Here is a 17,593-nt window from a genome sequence, read left to right as displayed (position 1 = left end):
TGGTTGCTTCCTTTATGCCTGTCATTACAGTTTAAACTGTGTCCCCACCAAATTCACATGTTGAAGTCCCAACCCCCAGGACCTCAAAATTTGACTATATTTGGAGATGAGGGTCTTTCAAGAAGTAATTAAGTTAACAAAATCTTCAGGATGGGCCCTAACACAATACGACTGATGTCCTTAAAAGAAGAGATTAAGCCCTGGTCGGTGTGGCTCAGTTGGTTGGAGTGTCTGTCGTCCTGTGCACCAAAGGTGGCAGGTCTTTGACGTTTAATAAGTATTTCAATTAAAAAAGATGCATATTAAATTTCTTTACAGGTGAAACTATATTGACTTCTGTATAAATCAAATTCTTCAGCCTCTCCTTGGTTAAAAACCCAAGTTTGTGGGTTCGAGCTCCAGTCAAGGCATGTGCAAGAGGCAACCAATTAATGTTTCTCTCTCACATAAATGTTTCTCCTCACTTGAGCATTCCTCTAAGTCAACTTAAAAAAATAGTTAAGATGGTGCCCAGCCGGGAGTGGCTAAGCAGTTGAGCATCAGCCTAGGATTCAGGAAATCACAGTTCGATTCCGTCAGGGCACATGCCCAGGTTGTGGGCTTGATCCCCGGCTGGGGGCGTACAGGAGGCAGCCAATCAATGACGACTCTCATCATCGATGTTTCTATCTCCCTTCCTCTCTCTGAAGTCAATAAAGATATATTTTTAAAAAAATAGTTAAGATGGTAAAATTTATAAAAAAAAAAAAAAAAATAGAGAGATCAAGACACAGACACACACAGAGGGACAACCACATGAGGACACAGGGAGATGATGGCCATCCACACACCAAAGGGAGAGGCCTCAGAAGGAACCAGCCCTGCTGACACCTGGATCTCGATCTTCTAGCCTCCAGTACTAGAAGAAAGTAAATGTCTGTTGTTTAAGCTGCCTTGTCTGTGGGACTTTGCTCAAACATTCCTAGAAAACTAATACAACTATCTGGATTTTTAACCAAGGAGGGGCTGAAGAATTTGGTTTATTCAGAAGTCAATATAGTTTCACCTATAAAGAAATTTAATATGCTTCTTTTTCAATTGAAAAACTTATTACATCAAAGACAACTGTGGATCTCAAGAATACTCTCTCCTGGCATCCCCTCTCCTTTCCATCTGCTATCAGCACAGTGTGGCAAGTCTGCCGGAAGTAACCCTCACACCACAGAGGTCACTTACTTAACCTGAGGGCAGCACAACTTCCCACCAGGCTTACTTCAACGCAAAATCATGGACTGGCTCAGGACCCCTGCTCAGCATTTTATGGATAGAATTCTTTAGTCTTCAAGAAACCCAATAAAGGTAATGATTATTTCCTTTGGATGGACCAGGAAACTGAGGCTTGAAGAGTTTAGAAGCATGCCCCAGGTTATAGCGAGAGGATTCAACATCAAGTATAGCTGGTGCCAAGACCACCTACCTGTAGCCACCAGCACACTTTGTACAGATATTCAGACACGGCTAGGTGACAGTCAAGACCCAAACCGAGACACCAACCTGTTCTCACCCTCTGAGAATACTTCTGTATTTCCTTGCAGCATCATAACAAGCCTGAGATCAGGAGTTGTTTAGCCGGGAAAGAGAGGTTCAGGGAGGCAAGAGGACATGGCCTCACTCGGCTCCTGACACAGGCCCTACTGGGACAACCAACAGTGTACGGCTGTCCCCCCAAAATGACAGAAAAGTGCCCTCACAGAGAGAAGACGGTGCTGCCTCAAAGACAGCCCCCTACAACACAGGTCCCTCTGGGTGAACGAGACACCATGATAAGAACAGACACCCTCAGGAAATTCTGATTCAATTACTCTAGGAAGGAATCCAGACCTTGTAAGGGGTTTGGCTGAGGTCAAGAGCCACCGCCAAAGCACAAGGTGGGGTATGCAGGCCCCTCTCCCACCCCTCAGGCTCCCTACCTGGGTCCCCACTGAGTTGGCCTGGAAGTCTGCTTGGAAGCCCGGGGCTCTGGGGCAGAGCCACAGGCTGGGCTTCCTGGCTTTTTGCAAGGTGGCTCTGGGGCTCTGCTGGCAGAGGCTCCTGCTCCTGGTCCGGAGGGCCATCCCCATCGTCAATCACCACGGGGTCCTCACAGTGCTTGAGCTGCAATCCCAGAGAGAATTTTTCAGGACTCGTGGAGAGGTCCCTAGCCAGCAAGGGCCAGAGGCTGTGCAAATCCCTCCCTTGGCCTACTGACCATCACCTCTACAGCTGACCACTGGAGGCTCAGCCCAGGCCTTGGACAAGGCTGTAAAGGGGAAGAACTTATCATCCTTCTAATAAGAGCCTTTAGGGAATATAATCTGATTTACTGAGAAACCAACACTCATGTATGCCTAACCAAAGCACAGAGTTCTAGACAGAATTCCTCATCCCTGCCAGGGGCGCTAGGTGGCCCCCCTCTCCACAATGCTGCCCAGCCCGCTCTTACCCTCTCTCCTCCCGACCTCCAGCCAGCCCAGAGCAGTTGCTCCACTCACCCACTGCCAGGGTCTCCCTGGCTCCCTTTCCAGTGCTTCCACAGCAGCCACAGCCTGCTCTCCACTCTCGGGCTCCTGGGCACGCACCCAGCCCTGGATCTCCCGGGGCAGGATGGCCAGGAACTGCTCCAGCACCAACAGCTCCAGGATCTGCTCCTTGCTGTGCCGCTCGGGCCGCAGCCAGCCCCGGCACAGGTCCCAGAGGCGCTGCAGGGCCTCACGGGGGCCCGCCGCCTCCTGGTAGCGGAACCGGCGGAAGAGGCGTCGAGAGGACTCCGGGCTGGGAAGCTCACCCTGGGGGCCAGGGCTCTCTCCCGGTGGGCTCCTCATTTTCCTGGGCTCCTCACTTTCCTTTGGAGCCAAGACTCGGGGGCACAGGGCTGTGGGCATGATGGGATTTGATGGGGGTCAGCAGCAGAAGACGACCCTATTTCCAAACAGAAATCACTGGCTTCAATACTCTGGTCTCTTGCAGTAGGTGTCGAAGGTGGTGATGGGGAAATGACAAGGCCCAGAGACCAGCCCTTGGGAAAAGCCCTGGGACATGTGAGAAGTGTCAGCGTGACTGGTCCTTACACAAAGGGAGAGAGGGAACTACCACCCCCCGACAGCATCATTACATGATTCCCCTAACTGGTCAACCAGACAAACAAGGCAGGAAGTTCAAGAGAAAAGCAGTGGCGTTTCAATGTGACAAAGGCATTCAGAGCATACCAGGACACTGACAGGGCTACATACAGGAAAGAAAGAGAAGGAATTAAGACTCTGCGATACCTTCGGTGGTCAGGTCCTCCTGGAGAGGACCCAAGAGGGCTGAGCCAAGTAGGCTGCTATCTTGGGGCTTCTGATCCAGTCACGGTTCCTGCCCTTGAGCCCTTTGAATTGGAAAGACAAAGGCAGATATTCCGGATAAGAACCATGAAGGCACATCCAGGAGGGGAAACTCACCCTGCTGGTGGCCAGGGCCAACTATTGGTACTAGATCTGCTGGATCCACACAGCCAGAACTGCCCCTGCCCCATAGAGTCTGCACTGAGAGACAGGATATGAAGCACATGGCTGAGAAGATACCAATACAAGCCCTGGCCAGTGTGGCTCAGTTGGCTGGAGTGTCGTCCCATATACCAAAGGGTGGTGGGTCCAATCGCCGGTCAGGGAACATATGGGAGGCAAATGATCCATGTTTCTCTCTCACATCAATGTTTCTCTCTTCCTCTCTTTCTCAAATCAATCAATAAAAACATATCCTTGGGAAAGGATTTCAAAAACAAGAAATAGGAGTTAAAAGTGACAGCCATATCCTCAGATTCCTGGAGAAAAGTACTGTCGTACATTTAAGAACACCAGCAGCCCGGCCAGTGTGGCTCAGTGGTTGAGCATCAACCTATGATCCAGGAGATCACTTTTCGATACCCTGTCAAGGCATGAGCCCAGACTGCGGGTTCGATCTCCAGTGAGAGACATGCAGGAGGCAGCCGATCAATGACTCTCTCATCACTGATGTTTCTATCTCTCTCCCTCTCCCCTCCTCTCTCTGAAAACAATAAAATATATTTAAAAAATAAAAATAAAAACACCAGCACTTTGTCCTGGCTGGTGTGGCTCAGTTGGTTGGGCATCATCCTGTGCACTGTTCAATTCCTGGTCATGTGGTGAGCTGCAGGCTAGATCCCTAGTGAGGAAGCAGCCTATCCGATGTTTTTTTTCCTCTCTCTCCCTATCCCTTCTTCTCTCTCTAAAAATCAATAAAAACACCAGCACTTTCAGATCAGCCTGCCCTGGCTGGCTCAGTCTGAATAATGAACTTCAGCATATATTTAAAGATGCCTTGACCTTCAACCCTGCCTCTACTGGCCTTCTCTACCCTTGTCACCTTCAAACCATGATGAAGGCACCTTACACACACCAAAGATCCCCAGGCAGGACAGAGGCAAGGCGCTGAAGGCACAACCTCCACATGAGCATGGTGGGGCTCAGGGCCCCTCCATCTCCCCAGTGAACACACACAGGCCACATCAAAGAGTAACAGCCACTATTTACAGACTATGGGAGCCAGAGAAAGTCCCTCCTCTTCTCTCAGGCCTCCAAGACCATGGGGCACAGTCACTGGACCTCCACACCCAGATTGTATGAGGCGCCCCAGCTTATAACCTCCGACAGTGCAGAGCCCCATGGAATACAGGCCTCACTCCAGTTTCACAGGAAGGCCAGAAGAACCACAAAGCCACGGAATGGCAGTCAGAAAAACCCAAGTGTCTGGACCGCTTTCCTTTCCAACGGAAAACAAAAAGACTAGCAGAAAAGGACTCAAGGAGTCTGTCTGGGCACCTTAGAGCGTGCCCCATGGCAACCTTCCTTCAGTGCCTGCTCCTGCATCTGGAACCGGGCCCCACCACCCCAAAGTCCCTGAGCTCGGCCACCACATCTGCGGGGCCTCTGGGTTCCTCAGGTCTGCCCCAACCTCGGGTACCCAGGCCCCACCCGCAGCACTGTGTCCGATGAGAACCAGCCCTAACCAGACAGCGGCGTTCCTCTTTGTCACCCAGGCACCCGGCGGTAGGAGGCTCAGGAGTAAAGCCTGATGAATGAACGAACGTGGGTCCCGGAGGATTCCCGCGGGGCGGGGCGGGGCTTAAAGCAGCTCAAGGAGGAGGGACAGCGCGGGATCAGCAGAAAGGAAAGGGAGGGCATTTTAGGCCAGGGAAAGAGAGCTCTCCTCGCCCTCCCTCTCCCGCCTCCCTCCCACCGCGCGTGCGCGCGCACTCACACGGGCGCGCGCGTCCAGGGTCGCCAGCTCCCGGCTCCTCACCTCAAACAGCCTGGAACTCCGTCCCAGCGTCCAACTCAAATCGCTCCCGCCGCGTCGTTAGTCTCCGCAGCCGCTCCTCATCCTTCCCAAGGCGGGCTCTCTGCAGGGCCCGATTCCGTCCCTGGCCAGCCAAGCCCCGTCTCCTGCTCATCCAGAAAACCACGGCTCCACTTGGGAGGGAAGCAGCAGGAACAAATGCAGGCACCTGAAAAACAATATTGGTGTTGCCTTATCCCCCCCGCCCGCAGATCAACCGACGACCGGGTCCGGGATGGGGGACGCGCGGGGTCAAGGGGCGCGGGGCCGGGAGTCCGGGCTGCTTGGGGCTGGAGGAGGCGGTGGGAGGCGCCGCACGGGCCGCTGGAGGCCGGCCGCACTCACCCCCGCGACGCGTCCCCGTCGGCCGGCCGCGCAGGCTAGGCTGCCGCCAGAGCCCGCCGGACGCGGAGGAGAGGAAAGGCCGGACCCTCCGGCTCCCTCCCCTGGGACACTTCCTGCTCCACTCTAGGACCGCGGAGGTCTCGGCGTCTCAGTGGTTCGCTCCCCGCCCCCCGGCCGAGGTGTGCGCGGGCAGGGGTGACATCCGACACCCCCAGCCCGGCCCCCGCGCCGCCCCGCCCCCCTCCTCGCGCGTCCGGGCCTGGGCGCCCGCGGGGGTGTGGGCCCCGCCGCCAGGGCCCACCTCCGCGCGTCGGTGCGTGGAGGGCGCAGCGGGGACCGCGCCCGCAGGCGGTGGCCGAGGACACTGCGGGCGCGGGGGCGCGCGGCGGGGGAAGGCGCCCGGGCTGTCCTCGCCGCTCCCACGCCCCCGGCGCTTGTGGATGCCCGGAAGGGCCGATCCGGGGCCGGGGCTGCAGGCTGGAATGGGAAAAGGAAGCCGCTCCATTTAGGAATCCCTCGTGACCGCCCCCGGCAGGCGCCACCCACTGATGGCCAAAACCTGTTCTCGCTGCGGGCTGCGGGCGCTAAAGAGGCGAGAAGGGCGAGGGGAACGCAGACCCCCCCATCTCCCCGCCTCCCCAGCCTTGGGACACCCGGGTGTCAGTTTGCACTTTCTTGGGGTGAAACAGATTTGCGGAGTTTGAGTTTAAGGGAGGTGGCCCGCTGTATGGCCTTTCCGATCAGGAGGACAAGGCTGGGGGTGCGCAGAGGGCCCGCTGAACCTCACCCCGAGCGGCTGGTGGGGGAAGCCTGGTGCTCTTGGTCCACACTGAGCCAGCGGCGCAGGCAGAGGGCAGAGGCCTTTGGAAGTCTAGTAGCCGTGAGAGGCAAGCAGAAATTAGGGCCTTGGGATCCCCCAAACACTACCCTGTGCTGAACATAGCCTGAGTCAGGAGGGGTCTTCCAGAGTCCGGAGCTTGGGTGAAAGCGTGCCTCGGACCCCCTGAGCAGGTCCAGTGATTCCCTCAAACCTCTCCTCATCGACCACGCACTGAAGTTAAACTCTCCCTCGGAACAGAAGGCAGAGAAAAGTCTCCATGTACAAGAGGGTCATCCGACTGCAGACACCTCTGTTTTCAGTCAGACTTTTTCCAGGGCAGCAGAACAAACCAGTGCTTCCAAAGAAAATGGCCTGGTTAAGTGGGTGAGGAGGAGGTGAGTGGGCCAAGACGCCAGACCCTTGCCCTGTATGTCTCCTCATTGCATGACCTCCTGCCTCCCCTCTCTTCCTTTAGGAATTATCACTCCTGACTAGTGGAAGTTACTGGGAGCCACATTTGTCAAATGCCTGGACTGTGACTTCAGCAGGAAATGAACGAAAGCAAAGGAGTGAAGCTCTTTTTAGTGAACAGTGACTGTTCCCCCAAAAGCCAGATGCTGTCAGGATCACCCAGAGATCTCACTTGGAGCCTTTGATACCAATGGGAGCCACCCTTGTGGGACCTCACTGAACACTCAGTATTAAGCCCCCCTCTCTGGAGCACCAAGCAGCACCATTGTGGCCATGGAGCAGAGGAGAGCCTCCCCATGGGAGAGACCAAGGACCAATGAGATAGGCTGGACTTAGGTGCTTTAGCACAGCCCAGCCTGTGGCACTGCTCTGGAGGTAGCCCCTCTGCTGGAGCTCCCAGCTCTGTGACTGGCTGGGGAACCAGCTGTTGAGTGTTGGAAATTTGTGCTCCTCCTTCTGCCTCCTGCAGCCCTAAAGCAGGTAAAATGTAGAGCCCAGAGATTGCTAGCACACAGCATCAGGTCAGTCCCCACTGCCCAGCCCAGCTCCTTCCCCTGAACAGATATCTCCCTGCAAACTGTTGACCCATCTCAGCTCAGAACTTGCCCTTACTTTGCATTTCTCTTGTATTTCGATAAGCACAGGGGTTAAGAGTCAGAGCACCTGGGTTAAATCCTGCCTCCCTGACTCTTCACTAGATGATCTCAGGCCAACTTAACCTTTCTGTACCTCAATTTCCTCATCTAGAAAACAGAGATCACGCTGCCAACCTCACTGGTGAGTACGGAGTAATTCGTCATTCAACAAACATACCAAGCACCTACTAGGCTCTCTTAGAGCTAGGTACCTTTCCAGGTGGCTCAGAGTACATCCCTGAACACAATTAGCTACTCGGGGGAGAGGGAGCAGGCAGTTAACAAAATCAATACCCTGATCTGCTAAGTGATCCATGCTGCAGAGGAAAAGTAAAGTGGATAGGCATCAGGTAACAGTAAGGGGGTGCTGGATCGTTGTATTAAGTCAGGGCAGTGGGGCTCTCTTGGGAGCACACCAGTGCCTTTCCCATCCCTCCAGGCTCTTTATCTTTACCTTTATCTCCTAAGCTGCAAGGGCCCTTCTTTTGCCTCTGTAACATGTTTCCTGAGCCCATTTTTTCTACAGCTCACTTTTTCTGCTTCTTTGACTTTCTAAATGAACTTTCTTATTGAAAAGAAAAATAAGCCCGGCCAGGCATGGCTCAGTGGTTGAGCGTCGACATAGGATCCAGGCAATCAGGGTTCGATTCCCGGTCTGGGCACATGCCCGGGTTGTGGGCTCGATCAATGACTCTCTCATCACTGATGTTTCTATCTCTCCCTCTCATTTCCTCCCTCTAAAATCAATAAAGATATATTAAAAAAAAAAAAAAGAAAAATAATTTCTCAGCAGGCTGAGAAATTTTAAGAAAGAACAAAGTTGGAGGTATCACACTACCTTATTTCAAACTATACTAAAAGGCTCTAGTAATCAAAACAGTATGGCGATGACACAAAGAGAGACATAGAACAATGGATCAGAATAGAGAGCCCAGAAGTAAACCCACACTTATATGGTCAATCTATAACAAAAGAGGTAAGAACATACAATGGGGCTAAAGACAGTCTCTTTAATAAATGGTGTTGGAAAAAGTAGACAGATACATGTAAAAGATAAACTCAAAATGAATTACTGACTTAAATATGAGGCCTGAATCTATAGAACTCTTAGATGAAAACATAGGCAATAAACTTTTTGACATTGGTATTAGCAATGTGTTTTTGGAGAGGTCTCCTAGGGCAAAAACAAGAGCAAAAATAAACAAAGGTAACTATATCAAACTAAACAGCTTTTACACCACAAAGGAAACCATCAACAAGACAAAAAGAAAACCCACTGAGTGGGAGAAGATATTTGCAAATTATATATCCAATATAGGGTTAATATCCAAAATTTATAAAGACCTCATACAACTCAACATCAAAAGAACAAAATAACAACCAGATTAAAAAATAGGCAGATCTACCTGGGTGGGGGGGAAGATTAACTAAAGAACTTATATGCAGATATGGACAGACAATAGTGTGGTGAAGGCCTGGGTGGAGGGCAGATACAAGGTAGAGGGGATCAATGGGGGCGGGGGGGGGGAAGAGGGGCATCTGTAATACTTTGAACAAAAAGGATAATTTTTTTAAAAAAATGGGTAGAGGTCTGGCTCAGCCTGAATGGCTCAGTTAGCTGAACGTTGTCCCACGCACCGAAGGGCAAATGCCTGGGTTTTGGATTTGATTGTGGTCAGGGCACGTAGGGAAGGCAGCCGAAGGAGGTTTCTCTCTCACATCGATGTTTCTCTCTCTCTTTCTCTCTCCCTCCCTTCCATTCTCTCTAAAATCAGTGGGAAAATATCCTCAGGTGAGAATTAACAAAAAAATGTAATAAATAAAAATGAAAAATGGGCAGAGGTCCTCAACAGACATTTCTCCAAAATGGGTATACAGGTGGCTAACAGACACAGGAAAAGATGCTCATTGTCACTAATCATCAGGAAAATGCAAATTAAAACCATAATGAGATATCACCACACACCTGTGGGAATGTCTATCATCAGTAAATCAACAAACAGGTGTTGGTAAGAATGTGGAGAAAAGGGAGCCCTCATGCACTGTTGGTAGTATTGCAAATTGGTGCAGCCACTATGGAAAACAGTATGGAGGTTCCTAAAAAAATTAAAAGTAGAACTACCATATGATGCACCAATTCCACTTCTGGGCATTTATCCAAATAAATTGAAAACACTAATTCAAAAAGATACGTACCCCCTATGTTCATTGCAGCTTTAATTACAATAGCGAAGATATGGAAACAACCTTGGTGTCCATCAGTGGATGAGTGGATAAAAAAAGATGTGGTACATAGATACAATGAAATATTATTCAGTCATTAAAAAGAATGAAATCTGGTGCTCTCCCTCCTGGGAGCGCCCCCCACTTTTCCCTCCCCCTCTCCATCCCCCCAGGTGCCTCACCTTGACCTTCCTCACTTCTAAGCTCCAAGGGCCCTTCCTTTGCCTCTATAACTTGTTTCCTAAGCCCATTTCTTCTACAAATTACTTCTTCTACCTCTAAAGAAAAAAAAATTTAAAGAATGAAATCTTACCATTTGTAACAACATTTATGGAGCTAGACATTATTATGCTAAGTGAAGTAAGTCAGACAGAGAAAGACAAATGAATTCACTTGTATGTGAAATCCAAGAAAACAAAAAGTAAAGCAAACAAAACAGGAATAGATTCATAGATACAAAGAACAAACTGATAGTTGCCAGAGGTGGGAGGGGAGGGGACTGGGTAAAAAAGGTGAAGGAATTAAAAGGTACAAATTGAAAAAAATTTTAAATTAAAGAAGTACAAATTGGTAGTTACAAAATAACCACAAGGATGTAAGTACAACATAGGGAATATAATGAATAATATTGTAATAAGAGGTGTTATGCTCCCCAGAAAAGATGTTATCAGACAACCCCCTGAGTTGGAGGGAGAGGACTGTCCCCTCCTTGGCTCTTGTCAATGTCATAGGACCAGTGACACTGGGTAGCAGCGTTGTAACAAGTGAATTTATTAAGGAAGCAAGGCAAGCAAATGTATTAAAAATGCACTTGGCATAAAGCACAAGTGGGCACCCAGCTAATGTGAGCACGTGCCTGGTGGGGGTTCAAAGAGTTTTATGCCCTTCTCCCTATAGGTTTCAAGGTTCTTCTGCTGGATATCTTGGGTATTAGATTAGGTTTCAAAGTCCCCCTTTTCCTTTGCTGCATCTTTTCTTGGGACGTTTGTGCAAGTACTTGGTCAAGTCCTAAGACAGCTGACTTCTTTGTTCAGTGGGTGAAATAAAACCCTCCCTTCTTTCCTTTCCCCTTCCCCCTTCCTGCCTTAGCAGTTCCAGGGTGATTTAAGCTATGTCTTCTCTGGTTAGGGAGGAGGGGTATAAACCATTTGCTCTCAAGTGTCCGTGGTTGGGGGAGATAAGGTCTTGTGATTCACAAGCTGGCTGCAAGCTGCCCAAACTGCTTGGCCTTGTTTAATTTTCTTGTCTCAGTTTCCCCATTCCACTTGCCCAGGAATTTTCCTAGCTTCTTACTATCCTGTCACAGAGGTACTAGACTTATGAGGGGATCAATTCATAAATTACATACATGTCTAACCATTACGTTGTACACCTGAAACTAATATATTGCATATCGACTGTAATTTTAGGATTAAATTTAAAAATAATAAAATAAGGCAGCTGTCTCTATGGAGCATGCCTGGGCCTTTCCCTACCCCCTTCCTCCCCAGGGCATGCTCTCTCTCTTTTATGGAGCTCACCCTCACCTCTCCTCCCTCTTTCATCCCTCAAGATGCTATCTTTCTCCCTCTTCCTCCTAAGCTCCCAGGGCCCTTCTCTGTAACTTTCCAAATAAAGTTTCCCTTATACTTTGACAATAACAATAATAACAAAATAAAATGTGTTCCCCAACAGGACATGTTTAAGTCTCAATCTCTTCTGTGGCCTTATTTGGAAATAGGGTCTTTGCAGATGTAAACAAGTTAAGGTTATACTGAATTAGAGTGAGCTTGAAATGCCACGATGGTATCTTTATATGCAGACCACGTGAATATATATGCACAGGATGAGGGCCATGTGAGGATGGAGGCAGAGATTAGAGTGATGTGTCTGCAAAGTCAGGAACACTAGGGATCGCTGGTACCACCAGAAGCTAAGAGAAGGCAAGGAAGGAGTCTTTCCTAGAGCCTTCACAGAAAGTGAGGTCCTGCCCAAGCCTTGATTTTAGACTCTGGCCTTCAGAACTGCGAGAGAATGAATTCCTATTGTTTTAGGTCACCTGGTTTGTGGCGATTTGTGAACTCAGTCCTAGGAAACTAACACAGGCCTAGAAACACCCACCATACACACCCATTGGCTTGGCCTGCAATATTAGGAAACTTTCAGCCATCTTACTGTTGTGCTTGTTGTATAATGATTATTTGCAGTCTCTTGTTCACAGTGTCTTGTAGATAAATTTGGACCATTCAATGACGCGAGAAACTTGTCACCGTCAGCTTTTTCCTGCCTTTTATCTGCCACACCTAACTGGTTAAAATGGACAGTGTCCCTATCCACTTCTCCTTTGCATTCTGGTTGTCTTTGTTATCTCCCAGAATATTGAGATAATTGCCAACAGCCCTGCCGGCCTCATCTGAGTTAATTCAATTTAGCATTCTCTGGGTGTCAGCTCAGAGCAGCCTGGCTCAAGGATGAGCAAGTGAAGCTTATTCTTGAAGATGTGAAAACCTCATAGACTCAGCAGGAAGATAAAATAAATGAACAAGTGGCCCTTATGCAAAGAGGGAGGCCTAACCTTTGGGGGAGAGGAACCAAATGCCTCCCTGGTGAGGTCTGGAGGACAGGTTTATAGAAGATGATTTCCCTGCAGAGGTGTTCACAGCTGGGAGGGAGGCCTGCAGATAAGGTGGGTCTCAGTATTTATTTTTTTAAAAAAATTATGTTTTTACTGATTTTAGAGAGAGAGGAAGGGAAAGGGGGAGAGAACCATCGATCAGCTGCCTCCTGCACACCCCCTACTGGGGATCAAGTCCGAAACCCTTGCATGTGTCCCTACCAGGAATAGAACCAGAGACCCTTGGGTGCGTGGGATGACACTCAACCAACGGAGCTACACTGGCCAGGGCCCAGGGCCTACTTTGAAGGGAACGAACAGGGCAGTCAGCAGGCAGGCAGAGCTTACAGGAGCTTTGGACTTACTTGCCTGGTCTGCCCCGAGTGGCTCAAGTTGATGTTAGTTATCAGTTATGTCTGGTTAAGTCTCATTGGAGTTTCAGTAGCTTAAAAGCAGAGGGAAAGGCATCTGGGAAGCTTACAAAAAGGTGAGGCCCCTTTTTTTAACTTCTTTTTTTTATTTGTTGATTTTGGGGGAGGGAGAGCAGCATTGATTTGTTGTTCCACCTGTTTATGCATTCATTGCTTGATTCTTGTTTGTGCCCTAACCAGGGACTGAACCTGCAACCTTGGGGTATTGGGAGCACCCTCTAACCAACTTAGCTACCCAGCCAGGGCAAGATGAGAACTCTTGAAAACATTTGCTATTTGGAGGGAGGAACTGTGTGGCAAACTTGGAGATGAAGTTGGAGGTCCTCATACACCAGGCTAAAGAGTTTAAATTTTACTCTGCAAGCCAGTGTTTCTCACACTTTTTTGCCTGCAGCCCAGAGAAAGGCACACACATCAAGATTCACTCTGATAATACCTGCTCTATTCTATTCTGCTAGAAAAAGGCTGGGCTGTTCTTGTTGGCAATAAAAAAAAAAAAAGGGGGTGATGGTGGAATTTATGGAATGTAACCTCACAGGTGGTCTGATCATAAATTTCTTACTGGGCAGATCATGATAGATAGTCATGCCCCAGGCATATAACATTTTTAGCAAAAGTTTCATCTTTGCCTTAAGCAAGCCCTGTTTATTGCCTCTGCACATATATCTAGGTTAACACATCTTTGCAATGCCCCCTTTGAGGTTCCTCCTTCTAAAGAGTGACCACCCTCAGCCCTGGCTGGGTAGCTCAGTTAGTTAGAGTGTCATCCTGATACACCAAGGTTGTGGGTTTGATCCCCGATCAGGGCACATACAAGATTCAATCAATGAATGCATAAATAAGTGGAACAACAAATCGATGTTTTTCTTTCTCTCTCTCCCTCTCTCAAATTAATAAATAAGTAAAAATTAAAGAAAAAAGAACTGCAAAACTGTCATTTTCTGGACATTTTGAGGTATTGCTTCCTGGCAATTGTCATCAGTTTGGTCCAAAGAAACTCATAAAAATTTTCTGCAGGTTTAGATGTTCTTACATTGACAATTCTCTCCTGAACCAAACTCTACTCAGGCTTCCCTGAGTATTTTTTCAAGTAGAACTGACTTTTGGGCTTCCCTGTTCATCTCTGCATCATCCAGTTTTAGAAAGAATCATGTCAGTTTAACCAGAACCCCCACCCTCGAGATATCTGATCACCCTGTCTGGCCAGGTCCCTCATTCCCCACTTTCTCTTAGGTAATGCCTTCAGCAGAAATCCCCTTCGGTCAGGTCAGTTTAGCCAGACCCCCCTTGCCTTTCAGGTTTCCTCTGAGTAATATTCTATTCTCTGACCCCCACCCTACTTTTTGGCTACAAATTTCTACTTTTCTTTGTTTTCAGAGTTGAGCCCATCTCTCCCCCCACTACAAGACCTCACTGAGGTAGTCCCCACACCTACCCCAATAGTCCCCAGAAAAAAACTGTCTTACAGCACTCATCAAATGTCATGGGTAATTAAAAATTGTTTCCAATACTGTCAAAAGCCATTGTGAGGGTTCGGAACCAGTAACCTCAAGATGTGTTTCTGTGGTATGTAGATTGTTTTAAACTAGAGGCAACCAAGACCCCGTGGGCTGAAGAGAAATGTCTGCCCCACTTAACTACCTAGGAGAATTTGAATTGGGGGCCTTGCCCATAATGAGAGTTATTTGTGGTAGGCAGTTAGACAGACATGAGCAGAGCAAGACTATGGGCCAGGTACAGAAGGTGACCAAGGTGGAAAGCCCTGGGTGCCTAGCAAAGGAAAACTGTAGGGTGGGACCTCATTCCCATGGTGGCCTTTCCTCCCCTAGCATATCACTGGTCATGTGGTTTGAACGCCCTGACCTTTCCTCCCTAGAGATAACACCTAGGCCTCAGCTGTATTTCAGCTCCAGGCCCAGAAAAGCAGCAAAACCAGATGAGCTACATCACCACTGATCTCAGGACAAGCTGTATTGAATAATGGCCCCCCACCCTGGTGCCGACCAATCAATCAGTGGAGACCTAGATCCTGAAAGGACACATTTGGAAAGGTGCTGAGTATTCTGTTGAGATCTTTTCCTGGAACCCCCCCCCCCCCCCCCAAAAATCTCCACCCTTAGGACAGAGGACCCAGAGCATTCTCCCTCCCAGGAGCATCACAGAGACTTTCCCTTCCACCTCCCCTTCCCCTTCCCCATCCCCAGGCGACAGGGAAGGGAAGGTAGAAGGGAAAGGCATAAGTACCTTCCTCACTCCCATGCTCCAAAGGCCCTTCTTTTACCTCTATAACTTGTTTCCTAAGCCCATTTCTTCTAGGAATTACTTTTTCTACCTCTGTGACTTTACAAATAAATGTTCTCTTATAGTTTGAGTCTTTCCTCTGAATTCTTTCTTAGCCAGAACTCAAGTACCAAGGTTGCTGAACCCAGGTCCATCCACAGGTCTAACAGTTGGTGCCATTCCCAATGCCTACAAGTTATCTATAGGGCAGGACAAACTTCTAATTGCTAAACATCTGCTCTTATTACCATCCTGCACTGACCCTCTGAAGCCCCCAAGGCACCTTCCCTCATCCCTAGCTCAGGATATCTTATGTGCCATATTTTCCCTTTCTGTCTCTGAACCTCTCATACATACAGGGTCCCCATGCATACGTATGTATTAAATTTGTTTTTTTGCTAATCTGTCTCATGTCTGTTTGATTATTAGACCAGCTGAAAGAACCTTGAGTGTAGAGGAATTTCTTGTCCTCAACACTATAATGGGTCTTTAATATAATGGAGTGTTGATGAAAGGTTCTCATCAGGCACCAGCACCTTTGACAGGTACCAGAGTTCAGTTAGCATTTTTGGAAAGCCCAGGAGGGAGAAGTGTGGGTTGCTGGCTCACTGGCATGACAAGGAAATAGACAATTATTAGTACAGGAGTTGAAAGTGGAAAGAGGCTGCCCTACAACTGTTATTGGATCCAACAGTCTATCCAGGTTGAAGAAAGACATTGTCAGGTAAAAGTTCTCTCGAAGATGCATGGAAAGTCTGGGAATCAAAAACTCTCAACTTGGTCCTGGCCGGGTAGCTCAGTTGGTTAGAGCAACCTCCTGATACACCAAGGTTGTAGGTTTGAATCCAATCAGGGCACATACAAGAGTCAACCAATGAATGCATAAATAAGTGGAACAACAAATTAATATTTCTCTCTCTCTGCCTCTGATCAATAAATAACAACAACAACAACAACAACCTCTCAGTTTGTGGCAGTTTGCAGATGTGAACAAAAAAAGGGGTGCTGTAATAAATCATACCTTCCTAACTGGGCAGGTCATGGTGGGCAGTCACACCCCAGACTTATAACTTCTTGAGTAAGAGGTTGTTAAGCAGGCCCTGTCCATTGTCCTCGTGTACCAAAGGTTAACACACCTTTGAAATGCCAGAAGTAATATCCCTCCAAGGCATGACCACCCTCAAGAAAGGACATTACCTTAAGTATCCTGTAATCTAATCCCCGCTTCGCTTTCTTCCACCTCTGTGGACTCTTCCTTAGGTTCCTTCCTTAATTTCAAATGCATAAAAGAAGCTGCCAAACTGCTATTCTCCAGGACATTTGAGATCTTGCTTCTAGGCATGTTATATCAGTTTGGCTCAAATAAACTTCTAAAAATTCTCTACAAGTTTGGATATTGTTACATACACAGAGAAGGGGCATCTCAAAGCCCGCATTGTAGGCTTTATTTACTTATTTATTTTACTGTTTAGAATATAGTTTATTTATTTTGCATAAGGGAAGCCAAAATGACGAAATCCATTGACAATTCTATCCAAAACATTTTGTGACTCAAATTAGAGGTGTTTATAATCCTAATGAGTTCTGCATGAATGGAGAAAATAATGAACATCATTAGAGAAAAGAGAATGAGCGGTTGTTTTGTTCTACTCTGTGGTCACAGTCTCCACATATAAGCAGGAAATTTCTGTAGGAGTCAAAGTGCCGTAATGAAAACATTTTAGAAATGACATTTGTAGTACAAAGAAATAAATCTAACCACTTTTAAAGAAAGGAATCTAATGTGTCTACGAACAAGCACATTACTTTGTGGTATAGATAAGGGCGTCAAGACTAAGAGTATAACTACATGTGCCAAATGTTCCTATGGAAACAGAAAAAGTCAGCTAATAGCATATATAGCATTTATATTAATCATAATTCAGAGAGGCTGACAACCCCTGTGTGAGCTGTGCATGCCACTGTGGACTTTAGAAATAAGAAAGGGCTGCCTTCTAAACCTCGCCCCAAATAGTAAAAGCTATAATTCTGCCCCTGTTCGGTGGGCCTTGGATCTGTTTCATGCTATTGGCCTTCCTGGGGCCCCCCAAGCTGTGCCAGGAGAGAGGCTAACAGGACTCAACAAATGGGGCAGATGTGAACACAGCTGCCATCCTGTATGGCTTCCTTGATCCAGGGCTCCACGTGAGAAATGTCCAAACCTGTAGAGACTTTTTATAAGAGTTTATCTGAGCCAAAATGACAACATATGTCAGGGAGCAAGACCTCAAATGCTCTGGAGAATAACAGTTTTGCAATTTTTTTATACCTTTGAAATTAAGGAGGAAATGTAAGGAAGATTCCATGGAGGTAGGAGAAAGCAAGGGGTAACTGCATTACAGGGTAGTGAAGATTATGTGCTCTCTTGAGGGTAGTTGGATGGGCTGCTTCCTGCATGCCC

General features: G+C 48.0%; 1 protein-coding gene across 2 annotated transcripts in view; it reads right to left on the bottom strand.

Annotated features, from left to right (window-relative positions):
* The window catches only part of ZNF496 (zinc finger protein 496), a 34,210-nt gene extending 28,389 nt beyond the window's left edge, over positions 1-5,821 (bottom strand). Inside the window, exons 1-5 of one of the 2 annotated variants that reach the window (XM_081135018.1) lie at positions 5,701-5,821; positions 5,320-5,524; positions 3,285-3,385; positions 2,511-2,937; positions 1,950-2,133 (exon numbers count right to left, since the gene is read on the bottom strand). In XM_081135018.1, coding sequence (XP_080991144.1) covers positions 1,950-2,133; positions 2,511-2,900 — 574 coding nt within the window. In that variant the 5' untranslated portion in view covers positions 2,901-2,937; positions 3,285-3,385; positions 5,320-5,524; positions 5,701-5,821. The remainder of the gene's footprint in view (positions 1-1,949; positions 2,134-2,510; positions 2,938-3,284; positions 3,386-5,319; positions 5,525-5,700) is intronic. The other variant, XM_081135019.1, reaches the window with a different exon arrangement.
* Positions 5,822-17,593: the final 11,772 nt, after the last annotated feature.

This window comes from Miniopterus schreibersii (genome assembly GCF_964146895.1).
Source record: "Miniopterus schreibersii genome assembly, chromosome: 4".
Taxonomy (NCBI): Eukaryota; Metazoa; Chordata; class Mammalia; order Chiroptera; family Miniopteridae; genus Miniopterus; species Miniopterus schreibersii.
Note: the sequence above shows the minus strand (reverse complement) of the source record. Positions and strands in the feature narration are given on the sequence as shown.